Source organism: Fukomys damarensis, unplaced genomic scaffold, assembly GCF_012274545.1.
Source record: "Fukomys damarensis isolate Sample0158 unplaced genomic scaffold, DMR_v1.0_HiC HiC_scaffold_26, whole genome shotgun sequence".
Taxonomy (NCBI): Eukaryota; Metazoa; Chordata; class Mammalia; order Rodentia; family Bathyergidae; genus Fukomys; species Fukomys damarensis.
In genome coordinates this window covers 6,774,937-6,791,358 of record NW_022900938.1, presented here as the reverse complement: position 1 = coordinate 6,791,358, position 16,422 = coordinate 6,774,937, and the positions used below count along the sequence as shown (strand labels likewise).

The 16,422-nt window shown below is 39.1% G+C and overlaps 1 protein-coding gene across 1 annotated transcript in view; it reads right to left on the bottom strand.

Moving 5' to 3' along the window:
- Positions 1-16,296, bottom strand: part of Tmeff2 (transmembrane protein with EGF like and two follistatin like domains 2) — a 222,466-nt gene extending 206,170 nt beyond the window's left edge. Inside the window, exons 1-4 of the mRNA XM_033756338.1 lie at positions 16,217-16,296; positions 14,792-14,901; positions 6,855-6,984; positions 1,595-1,621 (exon numbers count right to left, since the gene is read on the bottom strand). Of these exons, the coding sequence (XP_033612229.1) occupies positions 1,595-1,621; positions 6,855-6,984; positions 14,792-14,901; positions 16,217-16,265 (316 nt within the window). The 5' untranslated portion in view covers positions 16,266-16,296. The remainder of the gene's footprint in view (positions 1-1,594; positions 1,622-6,854; positions 6,985-14,791; positions 14,902-16,216) is intronic.
- Positions 16,297-16,422: the final 126 nt, after the last annotated feature.

Sequence of the window (16,422 nt, the reverse complement as noted above, 5' to 3'; positions counted from 1 at the left end):
AATAACAGTGGATGGAAACCAGACACAGCACCTTAAACAGAAACCACATCCAACTCTTAGAAAAGAAGAAAATGATATGTGATGTGATAGGAGACTCACAGAAAAAATAAATAATAGCAATTAAACAGAAGGAAAAATGAGGATATTATTTCTTCTATCGATTATTTGCTTTTTTTTGGTACCAGAGACCGAACTCAGGATCTTGTGTGGCGGCACCACTGAGCTAAATCCCTGGCCCTTGTTTACTTCATTTTTAAAGGTGCTAGAAAGTCAGTAAGACTTGGAAGAATACGGGACAAGTCCAACCACAACAGAATGAGTGTCTGCCAAACTGGATGGTCCTACCCAAAGACCTAAACATCTGGAAAGGATACAGAAACTACTTCCTTACAGAAGTAACATTGAAAAATATAATTTCTTAATATTCCACCAATAAATCACCTCTACTCAAAGAACTGCCTGTTTCCCTTTCTTTTTCTTTTTAAATTCTCTGAGTTCTTCATTCCAAAGCTCCCTTTCTTGCAGGTAGAGAAAGAGCGTCCAAACACTGACTGGAGGTCCAACCTCACGTGAGGCTGGAACCCTTCCCGAGTCCCACCTCCTGTTTAGTTCGCCCTCCACGGGAAGCTCTACATAGAGCTGACTCACCTCCATTCAGCCTTCCGTTATTCACTGCAACTTGATATATTCGGGTTTCCCAAACGAGGTCAAATGTACACTGCAGATCTGCATTTCCTGAACTCAAACCCTTTCAATTGCTTTTATCAAGTTCTTCATTTAAAAACTAAAGTTAAAGTAGAATCCTAAATGTAATTATTTTATACAGTTTAAGAAATCCTTGAGAAAATGTTTGTTTTTATGCGTTCTTTTATTAATCTTTAAAGGACATCTAGGCTTTTGTTTTTCTTTGTATTATAGAAGAGAAATTTTGTTTGGATTTCATTTGTAAAAGCATTGGGAAATTTATAATGAAAGCTTAATCTATATAAAAAATCTCTGGGTATAAGTACATCTGATAAAACTTTTAGAGTTCTCCCTTTTTCATACCTACTACTTTAAACAAAACTAAATAAAGAAGACATATGTTATTTCGGTAAAAGTAACTAACTACATATTAATTCAAACAAGGAAGCAAAAATCATATGTTTTTATTGGCTTGTTTCACCTTTTTTACTTTCTCTTATGAACTAAAGCTCCTTTAGCTTAAATCATAAATTTGATAGTAAGACCTTTATGCAATAGCTCATTTTAATGCCCAGCATTTGCATTTTAAAAACCAAATATTTACATGATTGCCTCATGAATTCTTTCTGCACTGCTAAAGATACTTGGTAGCTTCTGTTTTAATATTTTACTCATCAGTCTCAAAGGTTACTCACACACAAACACGTAAATGAAGGAGGAAGGGGAAACAGAACTGGATGAGGGGGTGATTCACCAGAACAGCTGACAGTCTGTATTTACTTCATATGGCGAAGGATTCTCTACATTCTGTTCCTACAACACAAAGCATGGCTGTCTCCGCCATTTGCAATGGGAAATGCACAAGCGCACTACCTCTAAATCTTCACATATAGCAAAAGCCAACGCCTACCTCCATCTCCAGATCCCGATCCTGCATCTGGGAGGGAAAAGAAGACAAAAAGAAGAGAATCTGTATTTAGTTGACAAACATATTAAAATGTGACATTTGAAAGATCAAGTTTACTTTCCTAATTGAAAACTATACTACATTGTGAAAACTGCTAATACTTAATCTGGTAAGGTACCGTTTTATCAATTCACCTTCATTTCCATTCACACAGTGCATAAAATAAGTTCTCTGTCACTACTATTTGGGAACTTTACCAAAAAATGTATCATCAGCATTAGGAAAATTTCTAAATTTGACTGCACAAAATCCTTCAGTTTAGAACTAAAACTTAGAAGCTTTAACCAAATAAGTAAATACTTAAATACATAAATGAATCAATCAATCTGAAGTGCTTATACTAATCAACATTTTAGAAACTAAACAGTCTAATACACATGGCAAAGAAACTCATAATTATTTTTTATGTTATCACAAACCACACAGGATTAAAGAAAATAATTTAAAAATAAATCTTTCTATAATTGGTAATATATTTAGAAAGAGCATAATTTTTCATCATTCCATACGAATTATTTTCTTTGTTTCTGTAATGAGTAGAAGAGTAAGCCTGACTTTTGCCTTCGCACTGAATTTGACTATGAACACAGTGGTACCGGAAGAACCTTCCCGGCTGGGTTCCTCTCTCTCTACTTTTACTTTGCCACTGCTACTGGTCACCAATGGCCACCAGTAACTGCAGCTGGGAAGCCGCCTATTTCTGAGGACTCGGTTTCAAGAAACACTCAGTTTTCTGGTTCTGGTCCAGACCACTGAGCTTCTATCTGCTTCTGGGAGTCAAGTGCGTAGCATCTTCCCCTGCCTCCCTACTTCCTGAGTTTCAGGGCATCTGGTGATGGGTTCTTCATGCTAAGCCTGGGAACGAGACTGATGTTAAAATCTGCTGTCCATGTACCCTTACTCACATTGAAAACTCAAACTTAGATCAAAAGTCACTTCTACGGATTTGTATTTGATGTTTTAGTCCAATGAAGAGAAAGTACTGCTTTTATTTTTCTGTCTCTGGAACACTTTATCGAGAGATAATTAACAGTGGTGCATGCCTACAACCTCAGCACAATGGGAGGCTGAGACAGGAGAATCACAAGTTCTAGCTCAGCTGGGGCAACTAAGCAAGTTAGCCAGAAGATCCTGTCTCCAAAAAAATAAAAAAATCTGGTGAATGCAGTTCCTAGGTTCAACTCCAGTACCACATACAGATACTACACAGCAAAGGGCATGGGGTATGAAAAAATCTAAATATGGGAAACCCAAAATGTAAAAGAGAAAAACAAAATAAAAGAGTGACGGCAGGAAGGTAGGGTGGAGATGGTAAGGGGTCTGATTCGACTTGTGCCTGGCTCAGTTCTCCAAGATGAATGTAATTACTATGTGCCACGAACATATGCCAATAAAAGAAAAATTTAAAGAAAGCTGGCACAGTGGGAAGAACGGGTGCCTCTCCGACAACCCTGGTGGTGGGCTGCCACTGCCAGGACGGAGCAACGGTTGACCTCAGGCTTGGCAGGCACACGCGGGTCTAAGACTGTTTCGTCAGAATACCAGTCACTGACTGGCTCCTAATGTCTCTGGGCCAGCATGGTTTTTTTCTTTAAAGGCAATAATTTGAGAAAAACATTTATAATAAAAACACTTTTAGTAACTATCTAACAAAATAAGGATTTTAGTTCTATGATCTGATAGCTCGACAACAGCAGATAAAGAAAGGGGGGGGTGTGCTCATTTCAGGACCAGAAGGTGTCCATTTTCAACTGGAATGATAACCCCATTACAGGACCTTTCTTTTCAACGGAACGGAGCTTGAATGATCAATATTTGCTAAGTTTCCTTTGAGTATCCTTTCACAGTTAAAACTGTAATTATCTTTACTTGAATTAAATGGAAAGCTTCAGTATGATTTGTATTCCTTAGGGACTAAAGCACAGGTTGTACTATTGCAGTGCTGATCTGTCCTACCTATGATTCAGTTGAATGTATATAATTTCTTTCTGATTTGCTACTAAAGTCAGAAACTGAAGGACAACTGAGGAAATATGTAAAAGTTGAGAGGTTCCAAGCTCCAGACCTTGCTCAGTGGATGGCATGAGGAATGTTATTCAGCCTCCCAAACTTGTTCTTCCTGCCTTTAATGAGTATAGGAATGTTATTCTCATTAGGCTGGCTATTTTGAGGTTTACAGTACAATGGCTTATTTTAAATGTTTAAGCACTGTCTGAAACACAATAATTAAAATATTGAGTAAACAAATCTATTCATCAATAGGTTTTCTAATAAATTATGTATGGCTGAGGAAAACCAGAAAAAAAGTAACAGTAGTATTTTAGTTTGGATTTTGCCCACATCTCTAAAAATTCAAGAGGCGTGGCTCCAGCCTGTGTGATGGTACAAGTCTCCAAAGAGCACTCCAGGAGCCTGAGTCAGGAAGGTCACAAGTTCAGACCCAGCACAGCAACTTAGTGAGACCCTGTCTCGAAATTTAATGGGGAATGGGGAGCTGGGAATGAACTCAGTGTGAGGGCGCTGGGTTCAACGTCTGGTGCTCCGAAATGGGGCTGGACATGGTGCTTAGGATAATTAGAGTTTGCTTTGACCCAAATTAATTAAATAGGGAGGAAAGTTTGAAGAAAGGGTCCCTTATGATCATGGCATCATTCTGAAATGGTTATAGAAAACTAATGTTTTCTTAATTGTAAGATGTGCTATCTTGATAAAACAGAGTTAATCAGCCCTACTAGATATAGGCATATCTACGCAAAGAAATGATACTGCTGGACTTGAATTTGGGTGCAAAGTCAACGATTTCACTCAAGGAAAGAAATCAAACTGACAGTGAGGCAGTCAAGGACACTGCCCAAAGAGGAACTATTTTCTAGACCAAAAGAGAAAAGATTTTAAGCTCAATGAAATATAATAAACACAAAATTATATCTTCTGTGGATTTTTATTCCTACAGATTGTAACCTGGCACCTCCAGTCAGTGTCAAACTCCAATAAAAAAATAAATAAAAAATCTACGAAGAAAAGAACGATAAAAAGTCAGTGCCACGATTTATCTACTGTCAGACCTGGTTAATCAAAATGACTGGTCTCCCACCATCAGTTAGCTCAAAGACTCTTTAGATGCACCGGTCAGCGGAAGGAATATCCAACAAAACTGGCTCCCTAGCCCGTCCTGTGAATATCTAAGCGAGTGAGCGGATGACAGCTTACTCCACCGTGGTTAAATTCTCCAGTTGGCTAAGCGTTTGTTTTCATAGTACAACCCGCACATCAGGGACTAGAATGAAGAGACGTGAGTGAATCAGGAGACTGACTGTATGTGCCGACAGGATCTTAGAGGTTGGCAAGGAAGGAGAGATTCTGGCTACCAAATGGCATTTGGCATCACCGTAACTCCAGATCAGTCCATTGCATCTAGCACCCACTGTCTTCACAAAGAAAGGCCGCTATCTTTGAACCTGCATGAGCAAATCCTTCCCGTAGCACCCTGGTATCTGCCTACCACCTTCCTGGTTTCTGGGAAACAGTTCTATTTTTTTCCTGTTCCATTTGTTCTACGGAATCATTTTTTACTTTTTGTTTCTTTGGCACAGCTGACTTTTCATAATTAGTTTGCTGCTGTCTTTCTTCTGCTCCTCACCCCTGTGAAGGGAGCTCGCTGTCCTCCTTCCCTGCTGGGAAAGCCTGTCCGATGCCTCTCGCTTTGCTGTCAGTCTCCTGTGACTTCTCACCCAGACCCACCGCATCGCCCTGGCTGCTCTCGAAAATAAGAAGCACCCGAGGCTCCGGTCCAGCCCGCCTTGCTACTGCTTCTCTAGAAAGGGCGTTCACATCCTGAGGCAAAAAAAATCATTCAGGAGAAAAAAGACTATTTAAACAAATCCCAAACCCCTAGGTCACTGTCCACGAGAAATGACACCAATTCTCTTCTGCTCATTTCAGGAATTTTAAAGGTTATTGGTACTTCTGAGACTATTTTATTCATCACTAGCAATCAACAGTCTTAAGGTTTTCTTTTAAAGAAGAGGAGACCCTTCTCCTTCAGTTTTCTACCCCGCCTGCCTCAAGCACATAGCTGCTACCCTAATGCCCTGAAATAGAAATGCCTGTTTATCTGAGAGGCTACTGAATAAAATAGGCTATTCTTAATACTATACTTTGCTTCCATTTTTGAAGAGTTTCTAGTTTATATCATTATTATTTTTCTGAATATGCAAACATCACTCACATTGCCAGAAACGGTGACTTTCCAGAAAGATGCTTATTTGCCATTAAGGATGACTATATCATGAGACACAGACGTTCCTTTACTATAAATGATGTGGATAGGTCAATCCTAACTGTAAGACTCACTTCATTCTACATAAAACCTTGCTTTCTCAAGTGAGGCTGTATTCCTTTTTTCCCCCTTTCTGTAATGCTGTTAGGTCTAACAACCAAAAAACAAAAGGGAAATCTGAAAAGGCAACAAGCAATGAAGTCACTTTTCCTCCTTGCTTTATTTGCTTGGTTGGTTTGGTTTGGTACCGGGGATCGAACTGGGATCCCTGTGCTTGTTTGCAAGGCACGCAGCGGAACCACTGAGCTAAATCCCCGGCCCCTTCCTCCTTGCTTTCTTTGCAGCATTCTTGGTACAATATACCTGTAATGTTTTGTGGGATCTAAAGTTGACTATGTTAGAAGGGATGAATTTCAGTACGAATTACGACTTCACCAAGCCATTCTTCAATACAACTGCTAAATGGTAAGGAGAGCATTTTGCAAAGTTACTACTGTTAGGCCTTAACTCCAAAAACTCAAATCTGGTAATCTGCAGATAATCCTACTTTTCAAAACCAGCAAACATACAAAATAAAACAAACTTTATCCAGAGGTTTCTTTACATAGGTATCTGGTGGACTATCAAGAATTCTGGTCAATGTTCAATCTATTCAATCATATTTTATTCAACTATCTGCACTTAAGTAATGTATGTATTTAAATCTACCAATATTTTTTGGATACATTTCGTCTTTCTCTCAGAAGTGATTTCGAATATAAAAAGACAAGTAAGAAGAGTATAAGTCGGGCCTACACAAAAGAACAAGAGGCCTGCATAGCCAGCACATGCCTGAGCTGTCTGTAGAAAGATAAAGTCTCAGGAAGCACCAGACACGAGTTTGGGGCTCAGTGTACCCCGGGCCTCGGGGGATCATGCACGTACCTGTGGCACACGACCCTTCTGCCACCACGAGGATCTCACTCTGCTGTTTGCACGCGGCCTGTCGCAGGTAGCACTCGTTCTGGTAGCTCTCGCCGTTGGAGCCACACACCGGCACATAGTCACTGTTGCACTGGGAACACACGGGCGTGAGCGTGGGGTTAGTGCTGCGGTCTGCGCTCCCCAGGCATCCTTAACACAAATACCCCCGTCCTCATTCTCAGTGACCCCCTGGGATTCCCTAAGTCCTTAACCCCATGAGCGCAACACGGAAAGACACGCACAGGCCGCGTCCAGCCAGCCAGCCAGCCCGTCCGTAGATTTGGAGGGGTGATAAAATAACTGGTGATTCCAACAGGGACTGCAGAAGGCTCAGGCAGAAGATGGAGCAACAAAGAATCAAAACTCTGTAAGACTGTTTTCCTGCTTTATAGCCCAACTGACGTGGAACCCCACTACAATGTTCGATCTATTCAAAACAAGGCAATTATCTGCGTTTATCATGGAAATGTTTGGCTGAAATGCAAAAAGTTCACTTTTTCTTTGCTTGTTTTTTTTTTCCCTATTGACTTTTCAACTTTACAAATTTTTAGATGTTCAGGTATCGATTTATTAATTCATTTTACGTATCTTCAAATTAGTAGCCATTGATGTATATACTACCTAAAATCAAGATTATGGAATACAGGGAAAAACATTAAACACTTACTGAACAATATATATATATATATATTTATGTAAACCTCACTGACCACTCCAATGTATGACTACCAATACACATTTCAGAAGGAGAGAAGTTCATTTTTAAAAGCAATACTATTATAAAAGTATACATTTTTGCAATGGAAATCAGGCATCCTACGGGGATAGTCATTGCAGTCTAGTCGCTCGGAGGCATTAGACATACTAGGCTCTGTCCTGCAACTGCTAATTCCACCAGAGGTGTGATTAGCTCATGATCAGTACAATGATGCACTTCATTGTCTAATTATAATAAATGTCATGATTAAGATGATTATTGAAAAACACTTAAATGTGCCAGAAGCTAAGGAAGATCATTCATACAGATACATGTGAAAAACACTTTTCTTTTTTCAATTTTAAGTAAATATTTGGACTTTTGATGTGCTCTGATTGAATGATAAACACAGAAACACAATGATTTAATGGGGTATCTCTGACGGTTTGATTTATATGATAGTTAAGTCCAAAACTATCACCAGTATATCTCTAGTCAATGATTGATGCAAAAAATAAAAATAAACTCTGAGAATCTCATTATTCAGCACGTAGGATAAATCTTTATGTTCTAATTTTTGATAATGTATATTCTTCCTTACTCCAAAACAACCATGTAACTCTTGTTCTTACCCTTTGTATAACAGCTTAGGCATTCTGACAAATTCATAAATCGTGTAATGCAGTGTTCTCGGAAATGAAAATCTTATGACTCTCACTCTCTATTGGTGAATAAGATAAATATTACACATTGCTAATTTTGATCTACTTTTCTTCAAACTATAAATTCAAACAGTATGATACTCAAATTATGATGACAATAACTGCTAACAGGATGATTGATTACACATTTTATAAATCTTCTTTATCCCTGTTTCATACAATTCATAATCCAGACGTTCTGGAAGTCCTCTGTATAAAAACTCCTTTCCTTAGGTAGACAAATGAGTTCCAGACTCAGACTATTTCTGTGATATATTTGAAAAAGTGATGTGACTGGAACTTTGCTAAGCTTTCTCTAATCTAAGGAAGTATATACGTATTATATAGCATCTAATTCTAGATTGTTATGTGTTTAAGTATATATTTTTAAATAAGGACACATACACTGAATTACATGTGAAGTCAGCCCCACGTATTTCTGTTGCTATCGAGACAGAAGGCGGTGGCCAAGTGGAGGAAATGGCAGAGTGGCCCAGAGAGCAGCAATGAAGAGCAAAGAGGTCGATGGGGCCTGTGTTCCTGTGAGAACTGCGGCCAGTGAGGCAGAAGGACGGGAGGCCAAGGGCCTGCTGCCGTGCTGGCTTCGGGACCTGGGACAGGAGACTGGGTCGTGGGTAGGGTCTGTGAGGTTCGTGAACACTGCTATATCTGAGTACAGAAAAGAGATACCAGGAAGAAGCAACAGCTGGCACCCTTATGGGCAACAGACTTGCTAACTCCTGCACTAGATATGAGAGAGAGACAAAATTAGTGTGCATGGCGGGACTAGCTAACTTCTGCTTCCGTTCCAGCACCCTTGCCCGTGGCTGGGGTTATCTCTGCATCTCCTTATTTAACTCCAGTGACAATACTTCAGGAGTAGAGTATTTGGTTCCTTTTTTCTTCTGCTCAATCCCTAAAATTTCTCTCTTCATCCTTCTCATGCACTGCTACAGATTACAAAAATGTAGAGTGGGGGACTGGGAAGTATTTATCATCCCTGCCGAGTGCTATTACACAATGCTGATAGGCATCTTAAAATAGCAAATAAACTGATAGCGTGCTCGCATGTGGCTTCTGAAGAGTGCAGTAAGCCAAATGTGAACAGTGCTAAAAGCAGAGCTGCCAAGTCCCAAGCACAAGCCAAAAGTGAGATTTGTATGGAGCTGAGAAGAGCTTAACTGTAGATTATCACCACGATGCTCTTGGCCCTCGGTACCATGACTTGCACACATAAATATGAATAACCCAAGAAAGAAGAACATTCAAAAATCATGACGGCTCGAGAGAAGGAATCTAGTCCTAGGTTCTCCAACTTCTCTCCCTGTTTGGTGAGGAACCCTTTGCATATTATTCAATGATTAAATATTTAACATCTTCATCGCTTAATTTCTCCACTTGGAATAGTTAACTGGGATATGTTATGTCATTAAAATATGAAATGTTATAGAAAAATCACTTATAAAAATGTAAACTATTTGCCTTCCTGACTTGTATTTTAATCAGCAACATTAACACATAACAATACCAGCATATAGCATTTCTAGAATTAGAAAACAAAGGAAAGCAACATTACCCTCTGCATGAAAACAGGCTAACTACTGCACTGAAACTCACCAAATTATTGGAAATAGTTTTAGGTAGTAATCATAACATTGCTGTGTCTGAGGAAGGGACAAGCTCAGATGTCAAATGACTTACTAAAGGCCATGTAATTGGCTGGGAAAAGATAAAACAAGACTCAGGACCAGATGGCTAAGTCCATAAATGTATGTGTTGTGCAAACTTTCTCTCAGGAGAAAAAGGGATCCTATTTTCCTGAAGATTTTTTTTTTTAAGAAATCTTGAGTTTATTTTCCAAATATACGTTTTTCCTTAAAATGATTTTGACCCCAAATTTCTACAGTGCTTAAGAAATCAGCAAGGTACTAACTACACTAGTGGATCCCATAACTTGACATGCTAGAATGTATAGAACTCATCTTTATTGTAAAAGAATAAGGTTAGAAGTTTTTCACATGATTTATAGCTAATTTGGTTAATAAAGGCCTTTTGAAGCTGCAGTTTCGGCATCTAGAAGTTATGCATGTCTTAGCTTTTATGTATACTGTCTGCACCTTCCAGAGAGTCTGGCGTGTAGACCGTGCCCAACAGATGTTAAGTGAATTCTGTTATATTCCCAGTTGTTAAAGGCTTGGGAAGAATAGTCTGGGTATATTTCTTTTCCAAAAATTAAAAAAGATAAAAAACCTGTGTATGTTGCAGTCTTTTGACCACTTCCTACGTAACTTTTACTTCTGTGACTATGATGTCTTAAACACAGAAATGCTACAGCAGGCTTCCAAATATGGTGAAAGTGGCTCTCTGTGGTTTCCCAGGCTGGGTCATTAAAAGATACAACTTCTATCTGTCTCCATCTCTCGCTCTGGATGCTCATCCTTGAAACCCAGCCCAGTGCTATGCAGAAGCCCAGAGCAGCCCACAGGAAGAGACCACTATGGAGGAGAACCAAGGTCCACAGCTGGTGGGCTGAGTTAGGACCTGAGAAGAGCAGAGCAGCAACCTGTGAGTCAGTGCCCCACCCCTTAGCTAATGACAAGGCAGCAAGAGGTGTTTCCAATGAGCTTTGTCCAAACTGCAGACCCGTGACTAAAATAAATGCTCACTGTCTTAAACTGCCAAGTTCTGGGCTATTTGTTATACAGCCCTAGTAGCTGGGGCATCTACATATCTAAAGCATGGTTTATTAAATGACACTATCTAGCAGTGGAATTAGATAATACCTGAAAAGCATCAGACTTCATCATATTTTTGAATTATGAAGTGATCACTGATTGTACAACCAGCACTAAGAACAACTATATGCATTTCTCTCCCACCATCTTTTTTCCTTTTTTCCCCCTTCCTATCTTCCTTTATCTTTCATGCATCTATTTATCATCTACCTACTTCTTCTAAACTTCCACTTTCACAACTGAGGTACCAGAATGATCAGCATATCGTTTGGTATAAAGATAGGCAGGATAGAAGAGATCAAAGGATATTTTCAAATTCATATTATCATATTACCACCCAAGAATGAGTTGTAGAGAAGGAGTACACCTGATCCAAAAATATTGAGACAAGAAATGTTTCAGATTTTGGAGATTTTGGGATTGTGAAATATCTGCATAGACTTTATCCTTGAGCACCCCTAACCTAAAAAACTCAAATTGTAAAGTGCTCAAACTCCAAAACTTTTTGAGCATCGTGCTAAATTTTAGATCATTTTGGAATTTGGATTTTCAGATTAGGGATGCTGAACTTGTTTTGTTTTGGATCTTGGCAGTTATCTACAACAAAGTGGCATTCTTGTGTCGATGATGTGTTCATTAACATGTAGAATATTTTGAGAAAAAATGGTTAATGTGAAAAGACCTAGGTTCATACTCCAGAATCACCATTTAGTCATAAATCACTTATATTTATGGGCCTTAACTACTCCATCCTTTCAAGGAAGAGAAAAGAATTACCTTATCCAATTGCAAGAAATAAATGTGATGATATGTTTTAAGAATAGAGAACGGTTTATTTAAAATTACCTAAAGAACTGAAAGTTAATTTATTTTCCCTTTAGTGCTTCAACCGTAATCCAAATTGGAAGACACAGTTTATACGCATAGGTGCCCATTTCTCTTTGAAAACTGTGTCTCAGCCAGAAAGACTAAGTTTGCATCCTATTTTGCATGGAAGAATTCATGGTTGCATCTTTTCTATTCTAATTAATTTTATTGGTGCATGTAAGGGATACAATATAATGACATTTATCATTGGAAATTTGTACCTTTACATAATCCATCTTGGTTCTTCTTTTTTCCCCATTCCCCTGCCCTCCCTCTTTTCTGCCCTCCCTCCCTTCCTCCCTATCTACAAAGACTTTATTTCCAGTTTTTATTTTTTCATATTAATCCCATTCCCTTCTTTCCTTTCCCCTACCACTCCTATTTGCCCTTTTCCTTTGCCCCTTTTCTTCCTATTTCACATTCTAGTACAGGTATCATGGGTGCATCTTGAGGTACAAGAGAAACACAAGTTCAGAACTGTATGTAGAACAGTGACTTTTCAGGCTCTGGCCTTTTTATCAGATTCTACAGTAGCCCACCCAGAATAAACCACACCAAAACAAACAAAGCCTTCAATTTCACGTGGAAGTATTGGTGGCAGACTGAGTCAAGACACTTTTAGCTTAAACTATCCTACGTATGTATGACATTTTCTCCAATTTCAACGTAAGCAGCCACTATATATTCTTCACATATGCAAAGTCTACATTTTCCATTAGGAAGATGATGTTTACTTCCTTGAGCCAAACTGACAACTATTGCAATATATGCACGCATGCACAGCAGTAGGAATCCACAGGAGGCGTAAGATGCTACACATAGGACATTTATATTTCAATTTCCTATTTAAACTGGCATTAATTGCCCCCCATCTATTCCATTCAACAACTATTTAAATTAATGATAAATGTGGTTGACCAATATACGAAAAACACTACTATCTTTGTTGATAAAATTTTTACTTAAATCTTCTGTGGTGGCTAAAAATTGAACACAATTCCTTTAATTGAAAACTACACATTTCCCTTACTGGCTGGCACGCCATGATTTAGAGTTCTATCAACTCATTCCTGCCTTCAGTCCTGGTGAAATCTAAGAACCACGACTTTCCATGTGCAGAGCTTTCTTGCTGGTTCACTTCATAAGCTTTATATCTATCATTGGTTGCTAAAAAAGATAAATTCATGAAAATCACAAAAATGAGAGGGAAAAAAATTCCCACAAAGCCCTGTGGGTCTTTAGTTGCTGATTTATCAAATTGTTTTTCTTTCCTTTAGTTAACATTTGGAAAAAGTATGAATTGGGGAGTTCCAAGGCACCATATCTCTCATGTAGTTCACTGAAAAAACCGAACCACACTGTTCAATCTGGTGCAGGCTTTGGAATCTAGTACCATATGCATACACAGCATACAGAACTACGTTTGTAGCATGATAGCATGGTCTGCAGGACCGCAGTGTAGTCTTAGCAGTACCTAAACACCAGGAGATGGTGCACTTCACAAATACAATAGTTTGGTTTTGTTTCTTAGAAAGAAGAAGGTAAAGTTTTTGAAGATTTTAGCTCAAATCACTCAAACCACATTTAAAGGTGAATTTCCTTATCTGCCTCACTGAAAGGCTGCAATCAAACATATTTAAATTTATTAATTCTAAATATCACAAATGAACCCAGATATTTAGGGCTGAGTTGCAGTTTAATGTTTTGATTTGTTCTATATCTTTGTTTTTCCTTACGGTCTTGGAAACTATCCCTGATACCATATATAGTTTTGTTTATATGCATATTTCCTGGCTTAGTATTATGTTGGATATCCAAGTGTGTTTTAAATAGTAATGCAATAACACTCAAGGGTGAATATGATATATTAGTACAACATCTATGCAATTCAAAAGTAAATGTGAAGGTATTTTGGGGGGGCGGGTACTGGGGATCGAACTCAGGGGAAAAAATGAGAATCAAGACCTGTGACATAAAGGTACAAGATCCCAATAATGAACGTAACTGTACTGTATAACTAAAATGTACCAAAAAACTCAATAAAAAAAAACAAAGTCAACACTCAAAAAAAAAAAAAAGTAAATGTGATCATACAAACATTTTGAAAGAGAGAGATTTTTAAATTACATGATATAAAGCATTTGTCAAATGATGGCTATAATAACAATATCAAGAGTCTTATCCATTGGAGATATCACTAACCTAGTTTGATGATATCTAGTTTGCAACCTCTTTCCTTTTTCTCTTAATTTTTGAAAACCTTTGGAACACAAGACAAAGCAATCTTTCTGACGTTCACGAAATGACCTGTGGCTGTATGTGCTCAAATGGATTCATGGTAGCTTTACCTCCACCAGAAGGTGGTGTCCAGGAAGAAGCTGGCATATAATAACAAGGCCCATGAGTTCTCAACTAGCACAGGAGTTCTGAAGTCACCCTAAGAGCAGCTGATTAAGAAACTCAATCTGACCGTCACGATAATGAAGCCCGATGTCATTAAAACAAAGAGGAACAACATCAGAAGATGAGAGCTCCAGCCAACAGAACAAAAGTGCAAACCCACACAGGATAACCCTGGACTATCTTGACGACTTCTTCCAGTCAGGTCACATACAAGATGCATGCGAGAAGGGTGAAAGAAACAATTTTCCTTCCACATCCCCACAGCACAACCTGAAGCTTGCTACCTCCAGCAGCATTTATATCTCTGGCATATCCAGCTCTCCAACAAGCATATGTCTTCTTGACATCAGCTGGCTCTCCTGCCAGTATTTGCTTGGTGCCAGCTTTCCTCTTAGCTTGCCTAGCTATAAATTGCCAAGTGATAGGTTGCAAAGGCAGATCCTTGCTTGGTAGTCTCTTTGAGGAACGAGAAGATGCAAACAGAAGACATCTTACCTTGAACTGACAGACGCAAGTCACAGTGTCTCCAATTCTTAAACACTCCCCGTCGAATTTACAGGTGTTGGTGTCACAGAGGAAGAGATCATTTTCTCTGTCATCATAACCTTAAGTTTAAAGAGAATGCTCCAGTTATTTAAAAACATGTTGTAGATTTTAACACAAAAGCACAATCTTGAAGCTTTTTAAAGAGTATTAGAAATTTTAATTCCAACAACCACATGTTCTGCAAGGTCACTGCTGATGACCTCGAAGTCTAGTTAAATGATCAGTGTTTCTCACATTTCTTTTCTAGTTAATTCCCCTTCTGTCTTTCCTTTTGATACTACTGTTTTATTTCAACTTGGGTTAACACTGACAGCAGTGAATGAAAGTTTGAGACAGGCTTCCCAGCTCATTTTCTCCTCCTTAAGTGGACTATATTTGTGACCCCAAAACCCAACATCCTGGAAAAGAGCTGATGATCATCTGTGCCATTTTCCCATTTCTCCATCTTTAATCGGTCCTTTGTTTTTGAAGGTCTGAAGCAACCTCTGATTTGGAATTTCTCCAGACAAAGAGGAAACAAAGCCCCAATAATAAAGATAAACAGTCACAGTGTTTTCTGTGATGGTCTGTCTGGCACAAATGAAGATTGATCACCTCTAAGTTAGCAGTGTGTGTGTGGGGGGGCAAGGATAGACAATCTGCCTGAGAAACTATTCATTCTTCTTAGTTTGTGCAGATCCCTTTAAGATAGCTAGCTAATAATGCCAATTTCACAAGTAAGCTATTTATTTCCTAAAACAATACTACAGTTATAGGATAAAACAAATCAGCCACATTGGACCAAAATGTCATTAACATGTAAAACTATTGCTTCGGGAGATATTTAAATATCCCTATAACAAAGCCCCTGAAAAGTGATTAGGTATCCTCAAAGTAGAACTTATTTTTTCAAAAATATCATATATGCATGCATAAACCAAGAATAAGTTGAAGAAACACGCTGTCTCGTTAAAAACGTCAAATTTACAAATGCTCAAGACAAGAACAAATTCATTTCATTGACCCAAATCGAACAGGGTTGTAAACCTCAACTTGTTTTTTAAAAGGGGGAAAAAAATCACAGTGACGCAGAATAATTTCCCTTTTGGAATTTCACATTAGCAATAGCTCAGAACCACACATCCTTCCACCTGTCAGTACAGTTAGCCATACCGTCCTCTCAAAAGTTGCAGTCTAGGGCTCCAATACATCCCCGAAGCCCACTTCATTCAGAGCCAGATTTAACGGTAGCACAATCATAGGGATGGCAGAGGAAAAATTATATACACGCTTGCAAAAAAGTAGAACAGAGCAGAGCTAGAGGACGGCATCCTGGCGCGTGCATGGAGTTGGAAATGCCGATGGAACAGCACCCCATTCCTCCCGGTGCCCTACAGGGAGTCACACCGGAACGTGACGGCCAGGTGTCGGCAGCAGCTCCCATCCTCGGCCCTGTTTCATTAGGAGGCTTTGGCGGAGCGCAGCCTGGCCGAGCTCTCGCCCCCAGAACCAGAAGGGGCCGAGCAGGCTAGAGGAGCGCCGCAGGCTCTCCACGGCGCCTTCCAGAGACGGCGGCTCCCGGCCAGCCGACGCGGATCGGC